General features: G+C 52.2%; 1 protein-coding gene across 1 annotated transcript in view; it reads right to left on the bottom strand.

Moving 5' to 3' along the window:
* LOC143998146 (uncharacterized) overlaps positions 1-19937 on the bottom strand; it is a 65561-nt gene that overhangs the window by 10789 nt on the left and 34835 nt on the right. The window contains exon 5 of the mRNA XM_077493886.1: positions 9175-9227. Within this exon, the coding sequence (XP_077350012.1) occupies positions 9175-9227 (53 nt within the window). The remainder of the gene's footprint in view (positions 1-9174; positions 9228-19937) is intronic.

A 19937-nucleotide genomic window follows, 5' to 3' on the forward strand; every position in this document is an offset into this window, starting at 1 on the left:
CAGATGACATGCTCGCCCACAGACATTTTACCCATTCTGAGTGCAAAGTATGGATAGGTTAGGTTGGTGAGGCAGTAAGTTTTCAACAGATATCTGGTGACACGGTGGCCCACAGCCATCACATCACAGCCCACACACATCACAAAGCAACACTTACAGCCATCGGGCGACACCATGGCCCACACACATCAGATGACATGCTCACCCACAGACAACACACCACGGTCCACAGACATCAGGCAGCAACAACACCAACAGACGTTGGCCGACACCATGGCCCACAGACAACACAGCATCGCACAGCCATCAGATGACCATATCGCCCACAGTCATCCCACCACACAACACTCACAGATGTCAGGTGACACCACGGCCCACAGACATTAGATGACACCATCACCCATAGAGCTCCACTCAATCCAACTGGTATCACTGGGTCAAGGCTGATGACGTAATGTCTAAACGGAATCTGTCAACAATCCCCAACAACGGCCTAAACAGGAATAACTCTGTAAGGCCGCGTACACACGGGCGGACTGTTCGTCCAACTTTGTCCGCTGAACAGTGTTTGGGCGGACAGTCCGCTCGTGTGTGGGGCTTTCAGCGGACAGTTTCAGCGGACAGTTGGACGGACAAGGTTTTTCGGAAATTCCGTAAAACTGTCCGCTGAAACCTTGTTTCAGCGAACAGTCCGCTCGTGTGTAGGCTTGTTCGTCAAACAAAGTTGCGCGCATGCTCAGAAAGGATTTTCACGCCGAAAGCTATAATGCAGTGTATAGGACGTCGTGTTTTTCGTCCCGTCGTACGTGCCGTTCACGTCATCGCGCACGGTTTCAGCAAACTGTTCGTCCGTTGTGTGTGGCCATGTCCGTCCATGCTAAGTTTGAGCGGACTGTTTGCCGAAACTGTTGGACGGACAAAGTTGGGCGAACAGTCCGCGCGTGTGTACGCGGCCTAAGCGGTGTGCAGTGAAGGGAGAAGCTTGGACAAAATACATCATGAAATGGTCCGATGGCCTAAGCACAACTGACTGATAACTCATTGTCTGCTATGTAAAGTTATGCCCAGTTATTGGTCAAAACCCAAAATACTTCTTGAGGCAAGAGCTCCTATTCCTCCTAAATGGTTGAGGTCATTGCTGTAACATTGTCCAACTGAACCCAGGTCAGGTGACCTATAAAGGGGATGATCCAGTGATGGAGAATCAAACATCTCCTAAAGGGTCATAATGCACTCATACCTCCGATGATAGGTTCTTCCAGAAGGTGGGGGTGGGGTCCAGTAAGGACACCATGGTATGGTAGAGGTGGTCTGCTCATTTAGAAGTCCAGAAAAAAAGTTACCAAGTGTCCAGCCACTTAGAAAGGTTGGGGTGTGATGCCGATGAAGGCCTCTCTGACAGTTTAGCAGGCTATTTACCCAATTTCCTGAGCTCCTCCCACTCTCACTATACCACAAATTTCCCCAGAGGAGCCGGAACCACCATGGGTGCCACTGGTAGGGATAGGGGGAGGGGAGGGGCATGCGCTTTGAGAGCCCTAGAAAAGCGATAAGTTGGCTCTAAAGCTGCTTGGGTCACTGTTATCACTGTCGGCCCTTTTATGGCTCTTAATGCTATTACTGAGCTCACAGACGCAGCCATGACCATGATTTAACCCTTTGTCTACCATGCCTTTTTATAAACACAGGGATTAAAGAGGGACTCCAACAAGTGAGCGATTGGATCCTTGGATACAGAAAGCCCTCCACTACACTACTAAAGTTACAGTGGGCCACTGACTGATCCATAGTGGGGGTAGGTAGGGGACTGTAATCCAGAGCCTGGCTGATGATGCAGGGGACCCACCGGTAGGGAGGACTACGGTGGTGAGTTAGTCCTCCCTACCGGTGACTACAGTCAAATATGAATGTAGTGGGAGTCGGGGGGGGGGGGGGGTCAACCGTTTCAGCGGGACTGTCCCCTCTGTGTCTAGAAGCAGACAAGATCAGGATATGAGGAAAAACCTCAGTTACTGCTAGCTGGAAGCAGGCAAGAGTCAGGTGGCTGGTAGTGACCACAGCAGTGTAGGGGGGCAACGGGAAAAACCAAGTATCGGAGCTCCACATGACTTCTTTGCAAATAGTTCCCTTCCGGCAGCAGGAATATGGCTCCCCCACTACCCCAGGAGCAGGAAGATGGCTCCCCCACTACCCCAGGAGCAGGAAAATGGCTTCCCCCCAGCAGCAGGAAGATGGCTCCCCCACTACCCCAGGAGCAGGGAGATGGTTCCCCCCACCTCTCCAGGAGCAGGAAGATGGCTCCCCCGGCAGCAGCTAGATGGTTCCTCCACATTGAATAACAGGGACAAGCATCATGCTAATGACACTCCACCTATTGCCTCATGACAGCAGTCAGTCCCACATTGTTGACCCCTTCCATGGCGTAAACCAACATGCAACTATATTTAATAACACCTCGGGCCTATGCCAATGCTGGAGCTCCCAGTGCTCAGGTCAGCCGGGCTATTTACACATTCAATGTTCAGTTTTGAGGCAATGCCTAGATTTGGACCTGGAAAGAATTATAGAGCACCCCCGCACTTGAAGGTCACTTTCACTCTTCCCTCGCAAAGTCCTGTCCAAGTGCTTCCAGACGAGACCCTCCAAAAGGCCAGGCTGAGGATGGCCACCTCGGAGAGCTGACATCTAGGGACCAGACATCCATTCTCCCAGGAAACTGGCTAAAGAGAAGCTGGAAGTGTGAGGTGCCATCTTGGGCTGGTCTAGATTTTTCGCCAGTGACCAAACCTCCTGTAGATGGCGGTATAACCCAAAGAGCAAAATTTCCTGTGTCTCTCAATGGACCAGAAATCGTCTTTTTCACTGATCTGTGTTATTCACTAATGTCTATAGACAGCTGCAGTGTGTCCCTCCAGCCACTGCTCTGTGATGGTTACTTGAAACCATGAAAACTCCTCATTATGGCCAGGAGGACAGACACTGACAATGTAATGTGTACAGTCAGGATGAGTTCACATGGTTGTAATAGAGGGATACTGAGAGTCACGGTGCACCTACATACAAGACATTGGCTCCTGAGGGGCAGGGTGCACCTACATACAAGACCTTGGCGCCTGAGAGGCACGGTGCACCTACATACAAGACATTGGCTCCTGAGAGGCACGGTGCACCTACATACAAGACATTGGCTCCTGAGGGGCACGGTGCACCTACATACAAGACCTTGGCGCCTGAGAGGCACGGTGCACCTACATACAAGACATTGGCTCCTGAGAGGCACGGTGCACCTACATACAAGACATTGGCTCCTGAGGGGGCACGGTGCACCTACATACAAGACCTTGGCGCCTGAGAGGCACGGTGCACCTACATACAAGACATTGGCTCCTGAGAGGCACGGTGCACCTACATACAAGACATTGGCTCCTGAGGGGGCACGGTGCACCTACATACAAGACCTTGGCGCCTGAGAGGCACGGTGCACCTACATACAAGACATTGGCTCCTGAGAGGCACGGTGCACCTACATACAAGACATTGGCTCCTGAGGGGGCACGGTGCACCTACATACAAGACCTTGGCGCCTGAGAGGCACGGTGCACCTACATACAAGACATTGGCTCCTGAGAGGCACGGTGCACCTACATACAAGACATTGGCTCCTGAGGGGGCACGGTGCACCTACATACAAGACATTGGCTCCTAGGGGGGCACGGTGCACCTACATACAAGACATTGGCTCCTGAGAGGCACGGTGCACCTACATACAAGACATTGGCTTCTGAGAGGCACGGTGCACCTACATACAAGACATTGGCTCCTGAGAGGCACGGTGCACCTACATACAAGACACTGGCTCCTGAGAGGCACGGTGCACCTACATACAAGACATTGGCTCCTGAGAGGCACGGTGCACCTACATACAAGACATTGGCTCCTGAGAGGCACGGTGCACCTACATACAAGACATTGGCTCCTGAGAGGCACGGTGCACCTACATACAAGACATTGGCTCCTGAGAGGCACGGTGCACCTACATACAAGACATTGGCTCCTGGGGGGGCACGATGCACCTACATACAAGACATTGGCTCCTGAGGGGCACGGTGCACCTACATACAAGACATTGGCTCCTGGGGGGGCACGATGCACCTACATACAGGGGGGCGCAGAGGCAAGACTGCACAATGATCGCACTGGAAATACGGGGACCTGAAGGAATGTTGACTAATTGACCCCAGAAGCCAGAAAGTCCCCCTGGACTGGAATGAGAAGATCTGATGACATACTATGCTAAAGTTTAGGACTTATTGGATCCAAAAGCGGCAGAAGTTCTGTTGGGAAAATGGACCAGAGGCTGAAGTACCGCTCTGAAAACCATTCTGAGACCGTGATCTGATAATACAATGTAAATATTCGTCATCACAGATCTTCCATTACATCCAAATGTTTTTTATTGAAGAAAGATCTCACCACAAACCATATTCCAGGACCGTGTGCGATGGACCCGGCAGAGGTTTGTCCGCTAATTAACAAGTGTCCCCCCAACTTAAGTTGATGAAGGCCTGAGTTTTTTTGTTTTTGTTTTTTAACCCCACACGTTGCGCAGGGGCTGCGGACCAAGTCATGGGGGGGTTATTTACGAAAGGCAAATCCACTTGTCACTACCAGTGCACTTGGAAGTGAAGTCGCTGTAGATCTGAGGGGGGACATACAAGAAAAATAAAAACAGCAATTTAGCTTGCACATGATTGGATGATAAAATCAGCAGAACGATCACTTGTACGGGGTGTTAGGTCGGAGGGCCCATCAGCCAGTTTTATTCACTCTCCTACCAGGGATATTTTTTAAAGATTTTTAGCATACATGTTACAATCTGCATTTTTTGCTGGAAATTGCTTAGAAACCCCCCCCCCCCCTCCCCCTCCCAAAAAAAGCCTTTATTTTCTGAAAGCAGAGACAGTGGGGGTAGATAGGGGACTGTAATCCAGAGACTGGCTGACATGGCAGGGGACCCACATTGAGGGGTAGGGAGGACTACAGTGGGGAGTTAGACTCAGTAAGGATAACAGGACTCCAGCTTGCAGGGGAGGCACAGAACAAAACCACCATGAATGTAGTGCGAGTCGGGTTCACCCGTTTCAGCGGGACTCTGCCCACCGTGTCTAGAAGCAGAGAGGTGACCACATAGCACTAAGGCCCCACAAGTTCAGGATTAGAGGAAAGACCTCGGGTACTGACAGCTGGCGAGTGACAGGCAGCTGGAAGGGACAAAATGTAATGGTGCCCCGTGGCCTATGCAAAAGAGGGAGCTCCCGATGTTTGGCCGGACCAGCCTATTTATAGATTCAGATATAGAGGGACCAGACATCCATTCTTCTAGGACACTGGCTCAAGACATTCTGGGAGTGGGAGGCGCTATCCTGGGCTGGTCTAGTTTTTTGCCAGTGTCCAATCCTCCTGTAGGTGGCAGTATAACCCAAAAGGTGAAGACTTCCTGTGACTCTCAATGGACAAGAAATCGTCCTTTGCACAGCACCGTGCTATCCACCGATGTCTACCAACGGCTCACAGTGTGTCCCTCCAGTGACGGCTCTGTGTTGGTTACTCTATCATGAAAACTGCTCAAGATGACCAAGAGGAGGACAAACATCTGCACAACACTGACAATGTAATATGTACAGTCCGGATGATTTCACATGGTTGTAATAGAGGGATCCTGGGGGGCGGGGTGCTCCTCCATACAAGATATCGGATCCTGAGGGGCGGGGTGCTCCTCCATACAAGATATCAGATCCTGAGGGGCGGGGTGCTCCTCCATACAAGATATCGGATCCTGGGGGGCGGGGTGCTCCTCCATACAAGATAACGGATCCTGAGGGGCGGGGTGCTCCTCCATACAAGATATCGGATCCTGGGGGGCGGGGTGCTCCTCCATACAAGATAACGGATCCTGAGGGGCGGGGTGCTCCTCCATACAAGATATCGGATCCTGGGGGGCGGGGTGCTCCTCCATACAAGATATCGGATCCTGAGGGGCGGGGTGCTCCTCCATACAAGATATCAGATCCTGAGGGGCGGGGTGCTCCTCCATACAAGATATCGGATCCTGAGGGGCGGGGTGCTCCTCCATACAAGATATCGGATCCTGAGGGGCGGGGTGCTCCTCCATACAAGATATCAGATCCTGAGGGGCGAGGTGCTCCTCCATACAAGATATCGGATCCTGAGGGGCGGGGTGCTCCTCCATACAAGATATCGGATCCTGAGGGGCGGGGTGCTCCTCCATACAAGATATCGGATCCTGAGGGGCGGGGTGCTCCTCCATACAAGATATCGGATCCTGAGGGGCGGGGTGCTCCTCCATACAAGATATCGGATCCTGAGGGGCGGGGTGCTCCTCCATACAAGATATCAGATCCTGAGGGGCGGGGTGCTCCTCCATACAAGATATCGGATCCTGAGGGGCGGGGTGCTCCTCCATACAAGATATCGGATCCTGAGGGGCGGGGTGCTCCTCCATACAAGATATCAGATCCTGAGGGGCGAGGTGCTCCTCCATACAAGATATCGGATCCTGAGGGGCGGGGTGCTCCTCCATACAAGATATCGGATCCTGAGGGGCGGGGTGCTCCTCCATACAAGATATCGGATCCTGAGGGGCGGGGTGCTCCTCCATACAAGATATCGGATCCTGAGGGGCGGGGTGCTCCTCCATACAAGATATCGGATCCTGAGGGGCGGGGTGCTCCTCCATACAAGATATCAGATCCTGAGGGGCGGGGTGCTCCTCCATACAAGATATCGGATCCTGGGGGGCGGGGTGCTCCTCCATACAAGATATCGGATCCTGAGGGGCGGGGTGCTCCTCTATACAAGATATCGGATCCTGAGGGGTGGGGTGCTCCTCCATACAGGGGGGTGCAGGGCAAGGTCCGGGACTTGTAGGAATGGGGACTAATCGACCCCAGAAGCCAGAAAGTCCCCCTGGACTGGAATGAGAAGATCTGATGGCATACTATGTTAAAGTTTAGGACTTATTTGTTCCAAAAACGGCAGAAGTTCTGTTGGGAAAAGGGACCAGAGGCTGAAGTACCGCTCTGGAAGCCATTCTGACACCGTGATCCGGTAATACAATGTAAATATTCACCAAACACCACAGATCTCCCATTACATCCAAATGGTTTTTATTGAAGAAGAATCTCACCACAAACCATATAGATGATGACATCGTTTGTGATGTAAACTTTCAATAAAAACAGTTTGGATGTAACTGAAGATCCGCTGTGTGCTGAGAACATTCACATTGGGGGGTGTTTGCTCCAGTATCCAGCTGTGGTGGTGCAACACCCGGGACTCGAGAGCTTGTTCCAGGAGCATGTGCACCGCGACCCGGAAAAGACACCAGGACCCGGCAAAGACGCCGCGACCCGGCAAAGACACCGCGACCTGGCAAAGACACCGCGACCCGGAAAAGACACCGCGACCCGGAAAAGACGCCGCGACCCGGAAAAGACACCAGGACCCGGCAAAGACGCCGCGACCCGGCAAAGACACCGCGACCCGGAAAAGACGCCGCGACCTGGCAAAGACACCAGGACCCGGAAAAGACACCGCGACTCGGAAAAGACACCGCGACTCGGAAAAGACACCGCGACCCGGCAGAGGTAAGTCTGCTGATTAACAAGCGTCCACCCACCCAGGTTGCACCTTCATGCTGATGAAGGTCTCTGTGAAGTTTTTTTACTCCACACGTTACAAGGGGCTGGGAACCAAGTTAGGGACTCATACAAGATGTACATCCTCCGGAAGTACAAATGGGGGGGGGGACTTTGCAGACCTTTCTCCGGGTTTCTGAAGCCAAGGATGGATGGCTCTCGCCTCCAGAGATCACCTTAATATCAGGGGCTGAACTGAAGAGACGTCCCTTGAACTCCATGCTGCTCAGCTGCTCCTTGGATTGAGGTTCTTCAGACCAGCAATTTCACCAGAATACTCTGATTAGGACTTCCAGCCGCCATCACAACTGAAGTGCAAGGCTCCAGCCATCCGCTCTCATCAGTGAAGGACCCGGTGCCGCAGCAGAAAGATCACTTGTACGGGGTGACGACCACCCTGCCATGATCTGACAAAGTCACAGCCAGTATAGGGCGGAGGGCCCATCAGGCAGAATGGAGTTTTACTCACTCGCCTACCGGGGCAATTTTTTAAAACTTTTTGCATACATGTTACAATCGGCATTTTTTTGCATATATTTTCTGAAAGCAGAGAACCTGGAGAATAAAATAGTGGCCGTTACAATTGTTTGTCGCAATGTTTGCGCTTCTATTTATCAAAACGCATATTTTCAAGAAAAATATACTAAAGTATATAAGTTTAGTGCAAACACAACGTAATACCCACATTGATTGGTAAAATATAACAGACGGGGGTTGTGTTGTGTAAATAGATACGGAATGGGACCAGGAAATAGAAGAAACTGCGATACCCCAAATTCTCCATTAGGTGAGGCTTTAAGTCTTTTACAGGCCATCAGTTTAGAGTGAGCCGCGAGCCGAAGGCGCCGGAATTTTTTGATCTCATTCTCAATTGAGGTGACAGAAGTGATGTCAAGACGGGTCACTCCTGGGGGGGGGGGGGGTGGGGGGCATTAGTCACGGGTGAGATAGGGCGACGGAGGTTTCCTAGGCTCCTCCCACTCTCACAGTATCAGACATCTCCTGAGGTCCGGGGCTCATTGGAGGAACGGGGGATCCCAGGAACCATAATGGGTGGGGAGGGTGGTTGGGGGTATGTAGCTTGAGAGCCCCATAAAAGTGATCAGGTGGCTATAAAGCCGCCTGGATCCCGGTTATCAGACCTTTTCCAGATTTTAATGCCGTTACCGAGGCTCACAGCAGCACCAGCCGTGATTTAACCCCTCGTCTATCATGTCTTTTTATAAACATACCCTGGGAAGCAAGGAGTTAAAGAGGAATTCCAACTGATGAGTGGTGGGATCCTTGGATACAGAGAGCCCTGTACTGGTGGGCCACTGACCGATCCACGGTGGGGGTAGGTAGGGGGACAATGCAGGGAACCCACCTGGAGGGGTAGGGAGGACTACGGTGAGAAGTTAGACTCAGTAAGGATAACAGGATTCCAGCTTGCAGGGGCAGAACAGAACAAAACTACCCGCAACTATGAATGGGTTGGGGGCCGAGGTCACAGAACTGTCCCCTCTATGTCTAAAAACAAACAGGTGACCACATAAGCTCAGGCTATGAGGGAAGAGCTCAGATACTGACAGAAGGTGAGAGTCAGATGGCTGGAGGTCACTACAGGCAGTGTAGTGGAGAAGCAGGGAAACGGCTCAGCAGCAGAGATGGCTCCCCCGCAGCAGCAGCAAGATGGCTCCCCCGCAGCAGCAGCAGAGAAATGGCTCCCCCGCAGCAGCAGCAGCAGAGAAATGGCTCCCCCGCAGCAGCAGCAGCAGAGAAATGGCTCCCCCGCAGCAGCAGCAGAGAAATGGCAAACCCGTAGCAGAGAGATGGCTCCCTCGCAGCAGCAGAGAGATGGCTCCCCCGCAGCAGCAGCAGAGAGATGGCTCCCCCGCAGCAGCAGCAGAGAGATGGCTCCCCCGCAGCAGCAGCAGAGAGATGGCTCCCCCGCAGCAGCAGCAGAGAGTAGGGGTGCACCGAATGGGTTTTTTGGTGCCGAAACCGATACCGAAAATGAAAAATACACTAGGCCGAAAACCGAAACCGATACCGAAACATATTTAAAAACAAAAAATTTTATACAGGAGATGGTCAGGGACTGGCGACATGGTACAAGAGACGGTCAGGGACTGGCGACATGGTACAAGAGGCGGTCAGGGACTGGCGACATGGTACAGGAGACGGTCAGGGACTGGCGACATGGTACAGGAGAACGTCAGAGACAGAGGATGTGGTACAGGAGGTGTGCCCGCATACTGCAGCCAGGGTGTGCCCGCATACTGCAGCCAGGGTGTGCCCCCATACTGCAGCCAGAGTGTGCCCCCATACTGCAGCCAGAGTGTGCCCCCATACTGCAGCCAGAGTGTGCCCCCATACTGCGCCCCCATACTGCAGCCAGAGTGTGCCCCCATACTGCAGCCAGAGTGTGCCCCCATACTGTGCCCCCATACTGCAGCCAGAGTGTGCCCCCATACTGCGCCCCCATACTGCAGCCAGAGTGTGCCCCCATACTGCAGCCAGAGTGTGCCCCCATACTGCAGCCAGAGTGTGCCCCCCATACTGCAGCCAGAGTGTGCCCCCATACTGCAGCCAGAGTGTGCCCCCATACTGCAGCCAGAGTGTGCCCCCATACTGCAGCCAGAGTGTGCCCCCATACTGCAGCCAGAGTGTGCCCCCATTCTGCAGCCAGAGTGTGCCCCCATTCTGCAGCCAGAGTGTGCCCCCATACTGCGCCCCCATACTGCAGCCAGAGTGTGCCCCCATACTGCAGCCAGAGTGTGCCCCCATACTGCAGCCAGAGTGTGCCCCCCATACTGCAGCCAGAGTGTGCCCCCATACTGCAGCCAGAGTGTGCCCCCATACTGCAGCCAGAGTGTGCCCCCATTCTGCAGCCAGAGTGTGCCCCCATTCTGCAGCCAGAGTGTGCCCCCATACTACGCCCCTATACTGCAGCCAGAGTGTGCCCCCATACTGCAGCCAGAGTGTGCCCCCATACTGCGCCCCCATTCTGCAGCCAGAGTGTGCCCCCATTCTGCAGCCAGAGTGTGCCCCCATTCTGCAGCCAGAGTGTCCCCACATACTGCGCCCCTATACTGCAGCCAGAGTGTGCCCCCATACTGCAGCCAGAGTGTGCCCCCATACTGCAGCCAGAGTGTGCCCCCATACTGCGCCCCCATACTGCAGCCAGAGTGTGCCCCCATACTGCAGCCAGAGTGTGCCCCCATACTGCAGCCAGAGTGTGCCCCCATACTGCAGCCAGAGTGTGCCCCCATACTGCGCCCCCATACTGCAGCCAGAGTGTGCCCCCATACTGCAGCCAGAGTGTGCCCCCATACTGCAGCCAGAGTGTGCCCCCCATACTGCAGCCAGAGTGTGCCCCCATACTGCAGCCAGAGTGTGCCCCCATACTGCAGCCAGAGTGTGCCCCCATTCTGCAGCCAGAGTGTGCCCCCATTCTGCAGCCAGAGTGTGCCCCCATACTACGCCCCTATACTGCAGCCAGAGTGTGCCCCCATACTGCAGCCAGAGTGTGCCCCCATACTGCGCCCCCATTCTGCAGCCAGAGTGTGCCCCCATTCTGCAGCCAGAGTGTGCCCCCATTCTGCAGCCAGAGTGTCCCCACATACTGCGCCCCTATACTGCAGCCAGAGTGTGCCCCCATACTGCAGGCAGCCTGTGAAGGGGAGAGGAGAGCGGCCTCCGCTGCCTGTGTGGTCACAGCGCTGGGAACATCACAGCTTTCATTTCAATAGCTGTGTGTTCCCAGCCGAGCCGTCACACACAGCCCCTCCCCCTTGTCCGGGCACTTTGATAGACAGATCATCCGTCCAATCCTGCGGGTGATCTGTCTATCAAAGTGCCCGGACAAGGGGGAGGGGCTGTGTGTGACGGCGCGGCCGGGAACACACAGCTATTGAAATGAAAGCTGTGATGTTCCCAGCGCTGTGACCACACAGGCAGCGGACGCCGCTCTCCTCTCCCCTTCACAGGCTGGCTGCAGTATGGGGGCACACATTGAAATGAAAGCCGTGATGTTCCGGAGGTGGCTCTCCTCCGCTACAGGACACCCCCATGATGGGCGGTACCAGGGGCGGGGGTGGAGCCCCGCCCCCACAAGGCCACGCCCCATTTTCGGCTCCATTATCGGCCGTTTTTCTCTTTCGGCAAATTGCCGAAAGGGGCATTTTCGGCCGATATGTTTCGGCGGCCGAAATTTCGGTGCATCCCTAGCAGAGAGATCGCTTCTCAACACTGATTCACAGGAACAAGCGTAATGCTGATGACATTTCACCCAGAGCATCATGGCAACAGTCCCACATTGTTGACCCCATTCAGTGGCGCAAACTGCCATGTAACAGAATTGAATGGGGCCCCCTGGACTATGGAAAAGAGGGAGCTCCTCCATACAAGATATCGGATCCTGGGGGGCGGGGTGCTCCTCCATACAAGATATTGGATCCTGAGGGGCGGGGTGCTCCTCCATACAAGATATCGGATCCTGAGGGGCGAGGTGCTCCTCCATACAAGATATCGGATCCTGGGGGGCGGGGTGCTCCTCCATACAAGATATCGGATCCTGAGGCGAGGGGCTCCTCCATACAAGATATCGGATCCTGAGGGGAGGGGTGCTCCTCCATACAAGATATCGGATCCTGAGGGGCGAGGTGCTCCTCCATACAAGATATCGGATCCTGGGGGGCGGGGTGCTCCTCCATACAAGATATCGGATCCTGAGGGGCGAGGTGCTCCTCCATACAAGATATCGGATCCTGAGGGGCGGGGTGCTCCTCCATACAAGATATCGGATCCTGAGGGGCGAGGTGCTCCTCCATACAAGATATCGGATCCTGAGGGGCGAGGTGCTCCTCCATACAAGATATTGGATCCTGAGGGGTGGGGTGCTCCTCCATACAAGATATCGGATCCTGAGGGGCGGGGTGCTCCTCCATACAAGATATCGGATCCTGAGGGGCGAGGGGCTCCTCCATACAAGATATCGGATCCTGAGGGGCGGGGGGCTCCTCCATACAAGATATCGGATCCTGAGGGGCGGGGTGCTCCTCCATACAAGATATCGGATCCTGAGGGGCGGGGTGCTCCTCCATACAAGATATCGGATCCTGAGGGGCGAGGGGCTTCTCCATACAAGATATCGTATCCTGAGGGGCGGGGTGCTCCTCCATACAGGGGGGGTGCAGGGCAAGGTCCGGGACTTGTAGGAATGGGGACTAATCGACCCCAGAAGCCAGAAAGTCCCCCTGGACTGGAATGAGAAGATCTGATGGCATACTATGTTAAAGTTTAGGACTTATTTGTTCCAAAAGTGACAGAAGTTCTGTTGGGAAAAGGGACCAGAGGCTGAAGTACCGCTCTGAAAGCCATTCTGACATCGTGATCCGGTAATACAATATAAATATTCGCCAAATACCACAGATCTCCCATTACATCCAAATGGTTTTTAATGAAGAAGAATCTCACCACAAACCATATAGATGATGACATCGTTTGTGATGTAAACTTTCAATAAAAACAGTTTGGATGTAACTGAAGATCCGCTGTGTGCTGAGAACATTCACATTGGGGGGTGTTTGCTCCAGTATCCAGCTGTGGTGGTGCAACACCCGGGACTCGAGAGCTTGTTCCAGGAGCATGTGCACCGCGACCCGGAAAAGACGCCGCGACCCGGAAAAGACGCCGCGACCCGGCAAAGACGCCGCGACCCGGAAAAGACGCCGCGACCCGGAAAAGACACCGCGACCCGGAAAAGACACCAAGACCTGGCAAAGACACCGCGACCCGGAAAAGACACCAAGACCTGGCAAAGACACCGCGACCCGGAAAAGACACCGCGACCCGGAAAAGACACCAACACCTGTCAAAGACACCGCGACCTGGAAAAGACACCGCGACCCGGAAAAGACACCAACACCTGGCAAAGACACCGCGACCCGGAAAAGACACCGCGACCCGGAAAAGACACCAACACCTGGCAAAGACACCGCGACCCGGAAAAGACACCGCGACCCGGAAAAGACACCAACACCTGGCAAAGACACCGCGACCTGGAAAAGACACCGCGACCTGGCAAAGACACCGCGACCTGGAAAAGACACCGCGACCTGGAAAAGACACCGCGACCTGGAAAAGACACCGCGACCTGGCAGAGGTAGGTCTGCAGATTAACAAGCGTCCACCCACCCAGGTTGCACCTTCATGCTGATGAAGGTCTCTGTGAAGTTTTTTTACTCCACACGTTACAAGGGGCTGGGAACCAAGTTAGGGACTCATACAAGATGTACATCCTCCGGAATTACAAATGGGGGGGGCTTTGCAGACCTTTCTCCGGGTTTCTGAAGCCAAGGATGGATGGCTCTCGCCTCCAGAGATCACCTTAATATCAGGGGCTGAACTGAAGAGACGTCCCTTGAACTCCATGCTGCTCAGCTGCTCCTTGGATTGAGGTTCTTCAGACCAGCAATTTCACCAGAATACTCTGATTAGGACTTCCAGCCGCCATCACAACTGAAGTGCAAGGCTCCAGCCATCCGCTCTCATCAGTGAAGGACCCGGTGCCGCAGCAGAAAGATCACTTGTACGGGGTGACGACCACCCTGCCATGATCTGACAAAGTCACAGCCAGTATAGGGCGGAGGGCCCATCAGGCAGAATGGAGTTTTACTCACTCGCCTACCGGGGCAATTTTTTAAAACTTTTTGCATACATGTTACAATCTGCATTTTTTGGCATATATTTTCTGAAAGCAGAGAACCTGGAGAATAAAATAGTGGCTGTTACAATTGTTTGTCGCAATGTTTGCGCTGCTATTTATCAAAACGCATATTTTCAAGAAAAATATACTAAAGTATATAAGTTTAGTGCAAACACAATGTAATACCCACATTGATTGGTAAAATATAACAGACGGGGGTTGTGTTGTGTAAATAGATACGGAATGGGACCAGGAAATAGAAGAAACTGCGATACCCCAAATTCTCCATTAGGTGAGGCTTTAAGTCTTTTACAGGCCATCAGTTTAGAGTGAGCCGCGAGCCGAAGGCGCCGGAATTTTTTGATCTCATTCTCAATTGAGGTGACAGAAGTGATGTCAGACGGGTCACTCCTGGGGGGGGGGGGGGGGCATTAGTCACGGGTGAGATAGGGCGACGGAGGTTTCCTAGGCTCCTCCCACTCTCACAGTATCAGACATCTCCTGAGGTCCGGGGCTCATTGGAGGAACGGGGGATCCCAGGAACCATAATGGGTGGGGAGGGTGGTTGGGGGTATGTAGCTTGAGAGCCACATAAAAGTGATCAGGTGGCTATAAAGCCGCCTGGATCCCGGTTATCAGACCTTTTCCAGATTTTAATGCCGTTACCGAGGCTCACAGCAGCACCAGCCGTGATTTAACCCCTCGTCTATCATGTCTTTTTATAAACATACCCTGGGAAGCAAGGAGTTAAAGAGGAATTCCAACTGATGAGCGGTGGGATCCTTGGATACAGAGAGCCCTGTACTGGTGGGCCACTGACCGATCCACGGTGGGGGTAGGTAGGGGGACAATGCAGGGAACCCACCTGGAGGGGTAGGGAGGACTACGGTGAGAAGTTAGACTCAGTAAGGATAACAGGATTCCAGCTTGCAGGGGCGGAACAAAACTATAATAATAATAATAATAATAATAATAAATTTTATTTATAATGCACTTTCCATCAAAAGACCTCAAAGTGCTACATAATTACAATAAAAACAAACAAACCGCTTAATTTACAAAACATTTGCTAAAAAGAAAAGTCTTCAACCCCTTTTTAAAATTTTCAGTAGACTGAGAAACCCTCAGACTATCAGGCAAAGCAGTCCACAGACGTGGGGCAGCAGCACAAAAAGCCCGTCTCCCATGGTTTTCAACCTAGTTTTTGGAACCTCTAAACAATTCAAATTAGTTGAGCGAAGGGAACGCGGTAGATTTTGCAATCTAAGAAGTTCCTTAACCACTTCAATACCGGGGGGGCACTTAAACACCTTCCTGCCCAGACCAATTTTGAGCTTTCAGCGCTGTCGCACTTTGAATGACAATTGCGCGGTCATGCTACACTGTACCCAAATTACATTTTTATCATTTTTTCCCCACAAATAGAGCTTTCTTTTGGTGGTATTTGATCACCTCTACGGTTTTTATTTTTTGCGCTACAAATAAAAAAATACCGAAAATTTTGAAAAAAAAAATGTTTTTTTTTGTTTCAGTTTCAAAACTTTGTAAATAAGTACGTTTTCTCCTTCACTGATGGGCACTGATGGGGCTACACTGATGGGCACTGATAAGGTGGCACTGATGGGCACCAATGTGGCACCAATGAAGTGGCACTGATAGGCGGCACGGATGGGCGACACGGATGGGCGACACGGATGGGCGACACGGATGGGCGACACGGACGGACACTGATAGGTGGCACAAATTGGCACTGATAGCTGGCACGGATGGGCGGCACGGATGGGCATGGATAGGCGGCACAGGTGGGCACTCATAGGCGGCACAGGTGGGCACTCATAGGCGGCACAGGTGGGCACTCATAGGCGGCACAGGTGGGCACTCATAGGCGGCACAGGTGTTATAGTAATGGATGCCAATCAGTGCCAAACAATAATGCATGCCAATCAGTGATGCCCATTGTGGCCACTGATTGGCATCCATTATGGGCACTGATTGGCACCCATTGTGCTGACTGGCACCCTGGTGGTCTAGGGAGGATTATGTATTTTTATTACCTTTTCCCTGGTGGTCTAGTGGTGTCCCTGGTGGTCCAGTGTGGGCATCCTCGGGGGGGCTGTGCTGATAATCGATCAGCACAGACCCCCCTGTCAGAGGAGCAGCCGATCGGCTCTCCTCTACTCGCGTCTGACAGACGCGAGTGAGGGAAAGCCGATCACCGGCTCTTCCCATTTACACTGTGATCAGCCGTGATTGGACACGGCTGATCACATGGTAAAGAGTCTCCGTCGGAGACTCTTTACCGAGATCGTAGTTGCCGGGTGTCAGACTGACACCCCGCAACAACGATCGCCGCGATGCGCGCCCCCGGGGGCACGCAGCGGCTCATAATCCTAATCACGTCATATGACGTCCGGTTAGGATAATGAAACCACTTTGCCGCCGTCAATTTGTAATAGGGCGGGCGGCAAGTGGTTAAGATAAGGTGGAGCTTGTCCATGTATGAATTGATGCACAAGAAGAGAGACCTTATACTCAATCCTTGTAGAGACCGGCAGCCAATGAAGAGATTTTAAAATTGGAGTGATATGCTCATGCTTCCGCACTCTCATTAGGATCCTCGCTGCAGAGTTTTGAACGTATTGCAACCTCTGCATGCTCTTTCTCGGAATCCCAATGAGAAGTGCGTTGCAATAATCCAGCCTGGAGGAGACAAAGGCATGAATCAATCTTTCAGCATCGGAAAAAGAAAGGATAGGACGAAGTTTAGAGATATTACGAAGGTGGTAGAAAGAAGTCTTGCATACTTGATTTATATGAGCTTCAAAAGTGAGTTGGGAATCCATTTTTACACCAAGATTAGTGACAACAGACGAAACTGGAATTTTAGAGCCTGAAAAGGCAATACTTGTTATCAGCGATGATTTAATCTGGTGAGACGTTCCAATCATAATAAACTCAGTTTTGGAGCTATTTAGTTGCAAGAAATGTTGTTCCATCCACTCCTTTATCTCCTCCAGACAGGCGGTAAGGACTGATAGGGGTGACTGCACTGAAGGAGTTTCAGCTGCAGCTTTTACATAAAGCTGTGTATCATCAGCATAACAATGGAAAGAAATATTATAACGATTTATAATATGGCCCAAGGGAGTAAGATATAGAAAAAATAAAATCGGGCCAAGCACTGACCCTTGCGGAACTCCGCAGGTAACCACATGCGGTTTAGATTTAAAATGACCCAATGTAGTTTGTTCAATCCTATCTGTAAGATATGACTCAAACCAACTGAAGGCTAAATTTTTTAGTCCAACATTATAACGAAGACTATCTAAAAGAATGCCATGATCGACAGTGTCGAACGCAGCTGACAAATCCAACATAATAAGTAAAGACGGAGAACCGGCATCAGATGACATAAGAAGATCATTTGTAACCCGAACAAGAGCGGTCTCCGTACTATGAGCAAAACGAAAGCCTGATTGAAATTTTTCAAAAAGGCTGTTATGCTTGAGATGATCCTGAAGATGACTTGCAACTGCTTTCTCAAGTACCTTAGATAAAAAGGGAAGATTAGAAATAGGCCTATAATTAGAAAGGACTTCCGGATCAAAAGTGGATTTTTTAAGCAGTGGTCTAATAACAGCACTTTTTAAAATGGAAGGAACATGGCCAGTTCGAAAAGAGTAATTTACAACAGCAGTAATCAATGGACTTAAAACTAAAACATACGTTTTTACCAGTGGAGTTGGAAAAGGATCCAAGGAACAGGTTGTGGGCTTCATTCGCTTAACAATACCCTGTACCTCTTCCAATGACACCTCGGGTAAATGATCCATTTGTCGGGGCACAAAACAGTTTAAATGGACAGTTTGAACCAAAGGACCAGACAGAGAGGAACGGATATGATCAATCTTGGATCTAAAAAAAATCCATAAATTCATTACACCGCTCTTCCGAAATAGCAGTAGTCGATGGCGAATTTGGCTTAAGCAATTGATTTATAGTTGAAAAGAGCTGCTTAGAATTTCCTGAACTATTTCGTATAACTTTAGAATAGAACTGCGACCTAGCCTCCTTAAGGGACTGTGCATATAGATGTTGAGGCTCCCGGTAAATTTGTTTATGGACAGTGAGGCCAGAGGCTCGAAAACGCCGTTCAAGAACCCGTCCCACTGCCTTCATCTTACGAAGCTCATCTGTATACCACGGGGCTGAGTGAGTAAAAGTAACAGCTCTCGTTTTAAGTGGGGCATAAAAGTCCAACAGACTGCTAAGCTGGCTATTATAATAAGCCACCGCATCATCAACAGAGCAAAATTGTGTAGATAGATGCTGAAAATCCATTGCCAAAAGTTCAGGATTTATATTTTTTAAGTTTCTAAAACAAATGTCCCGCTTGGGCTTATAACAGCTGGATGGTGATGTCAAATCCATTGAAATAGCCATATGGTCTGACACACCTAGGTCATACACCTGCAAATTAGTCAAAGGAGCAAAATTCGTAATGACCAGATCCAAGGTATGCCCCCTAGTATGTGTGGGGACATCAACGAGTTGTTTTAAATTAAAACAATCCAGCAGCTGAAGAAATTCCGCTGCGGGATGGCACGAAGGGGTAAGCAGAGAGATGGCTCCCCCCGCAGCAGCAGCAGCAGCAGAGAGATGGCTCCCGCAACTATGAATGGGTTGGGGGCCGAGGTCACAGAACTGTCCCCTCTATGTCTAAAAACAAACAGGTGACCACATAAGCTCAGGATATGAGGGAAGAGCTCAGATACTGACAGAAGGTGAGAGTCAGATGGCTGGAGGTCACTACAGGCAGTGTAGTGGAGAAGCAGGGAAACGGCTCACCAGCAGAGAGATGGCTCCCCCGCAGCAGGAAGATGGCCCCCCAGCAGGAGGAAGATGGCCCCCCAGCAGCAGCAGGAGGAAGATGGCCCCCCAGCAGCAGCAGGAGGAAGATGGCCCCCCAGCAGCAGCAGGAGGAAGATGGCCCCCCAGCAGCAGCAGGAGGAAGATGGCCCCCCAGCAGCAGCAGGAGGAAGATGGCCCCCCAGCAGCAGGAGGAAGATGGCCTCCCAGCAGCAGCAGCAGGAGGAGGAAGATGGCCCCCCAGCAGCAGCAGCAGGAGGAGGAGGAAGATGGCCCCCGCAGCAGCAGCAGGAGGAAGATGGCCCCCCAGCAGCAGCAGGAGGAAGATGGCCCCCCAGCAGCAGGAGGAGGAAGATGGCCCCCCAGCAGCAGCAGCAGGAAGATGGCCCCCCAGCAGCAGCAGCAGGAAGATGGCCCCCCAGCAGCAGCAGCAGGAAGATGGCCCCCCAGCAGCAGCAGCAGGAAGATGGCCCCCCAGCAGCAGCAGGAGGAAGATGGCCCCCCAGCAGCAGCAGGAGGAAGATGGCCCCCCAGCAGCAGCAGGAGGAAGATGGCCCCCCAGCAGCAGCAGGAGGAAGATGGCCCCCCAGCAGCAGCAGGAGGAAGATGGCCCCCCAGCAGCAGCAGGAGGAAGATGGCCCCCCAGCAGCAGCAGGAGG

Source organism: Lithobates pipiens, unplaced genomic scaffold, assembly GCF_037356315.1.
Source record: "Lithobates pipiens isolate NorthernLeopardFrog02 unplaced genomic scaffold, aLitPip1_a1.2 Scaffold_19, whole genome shotgun sequence".
NCBI classification, from domain to species: domain Eukaryota; kingdom Metazoa; phylum Chordata; class Amphibia; order Anura; family Ranidae; genus Lithobates; species Lithobates pipiens.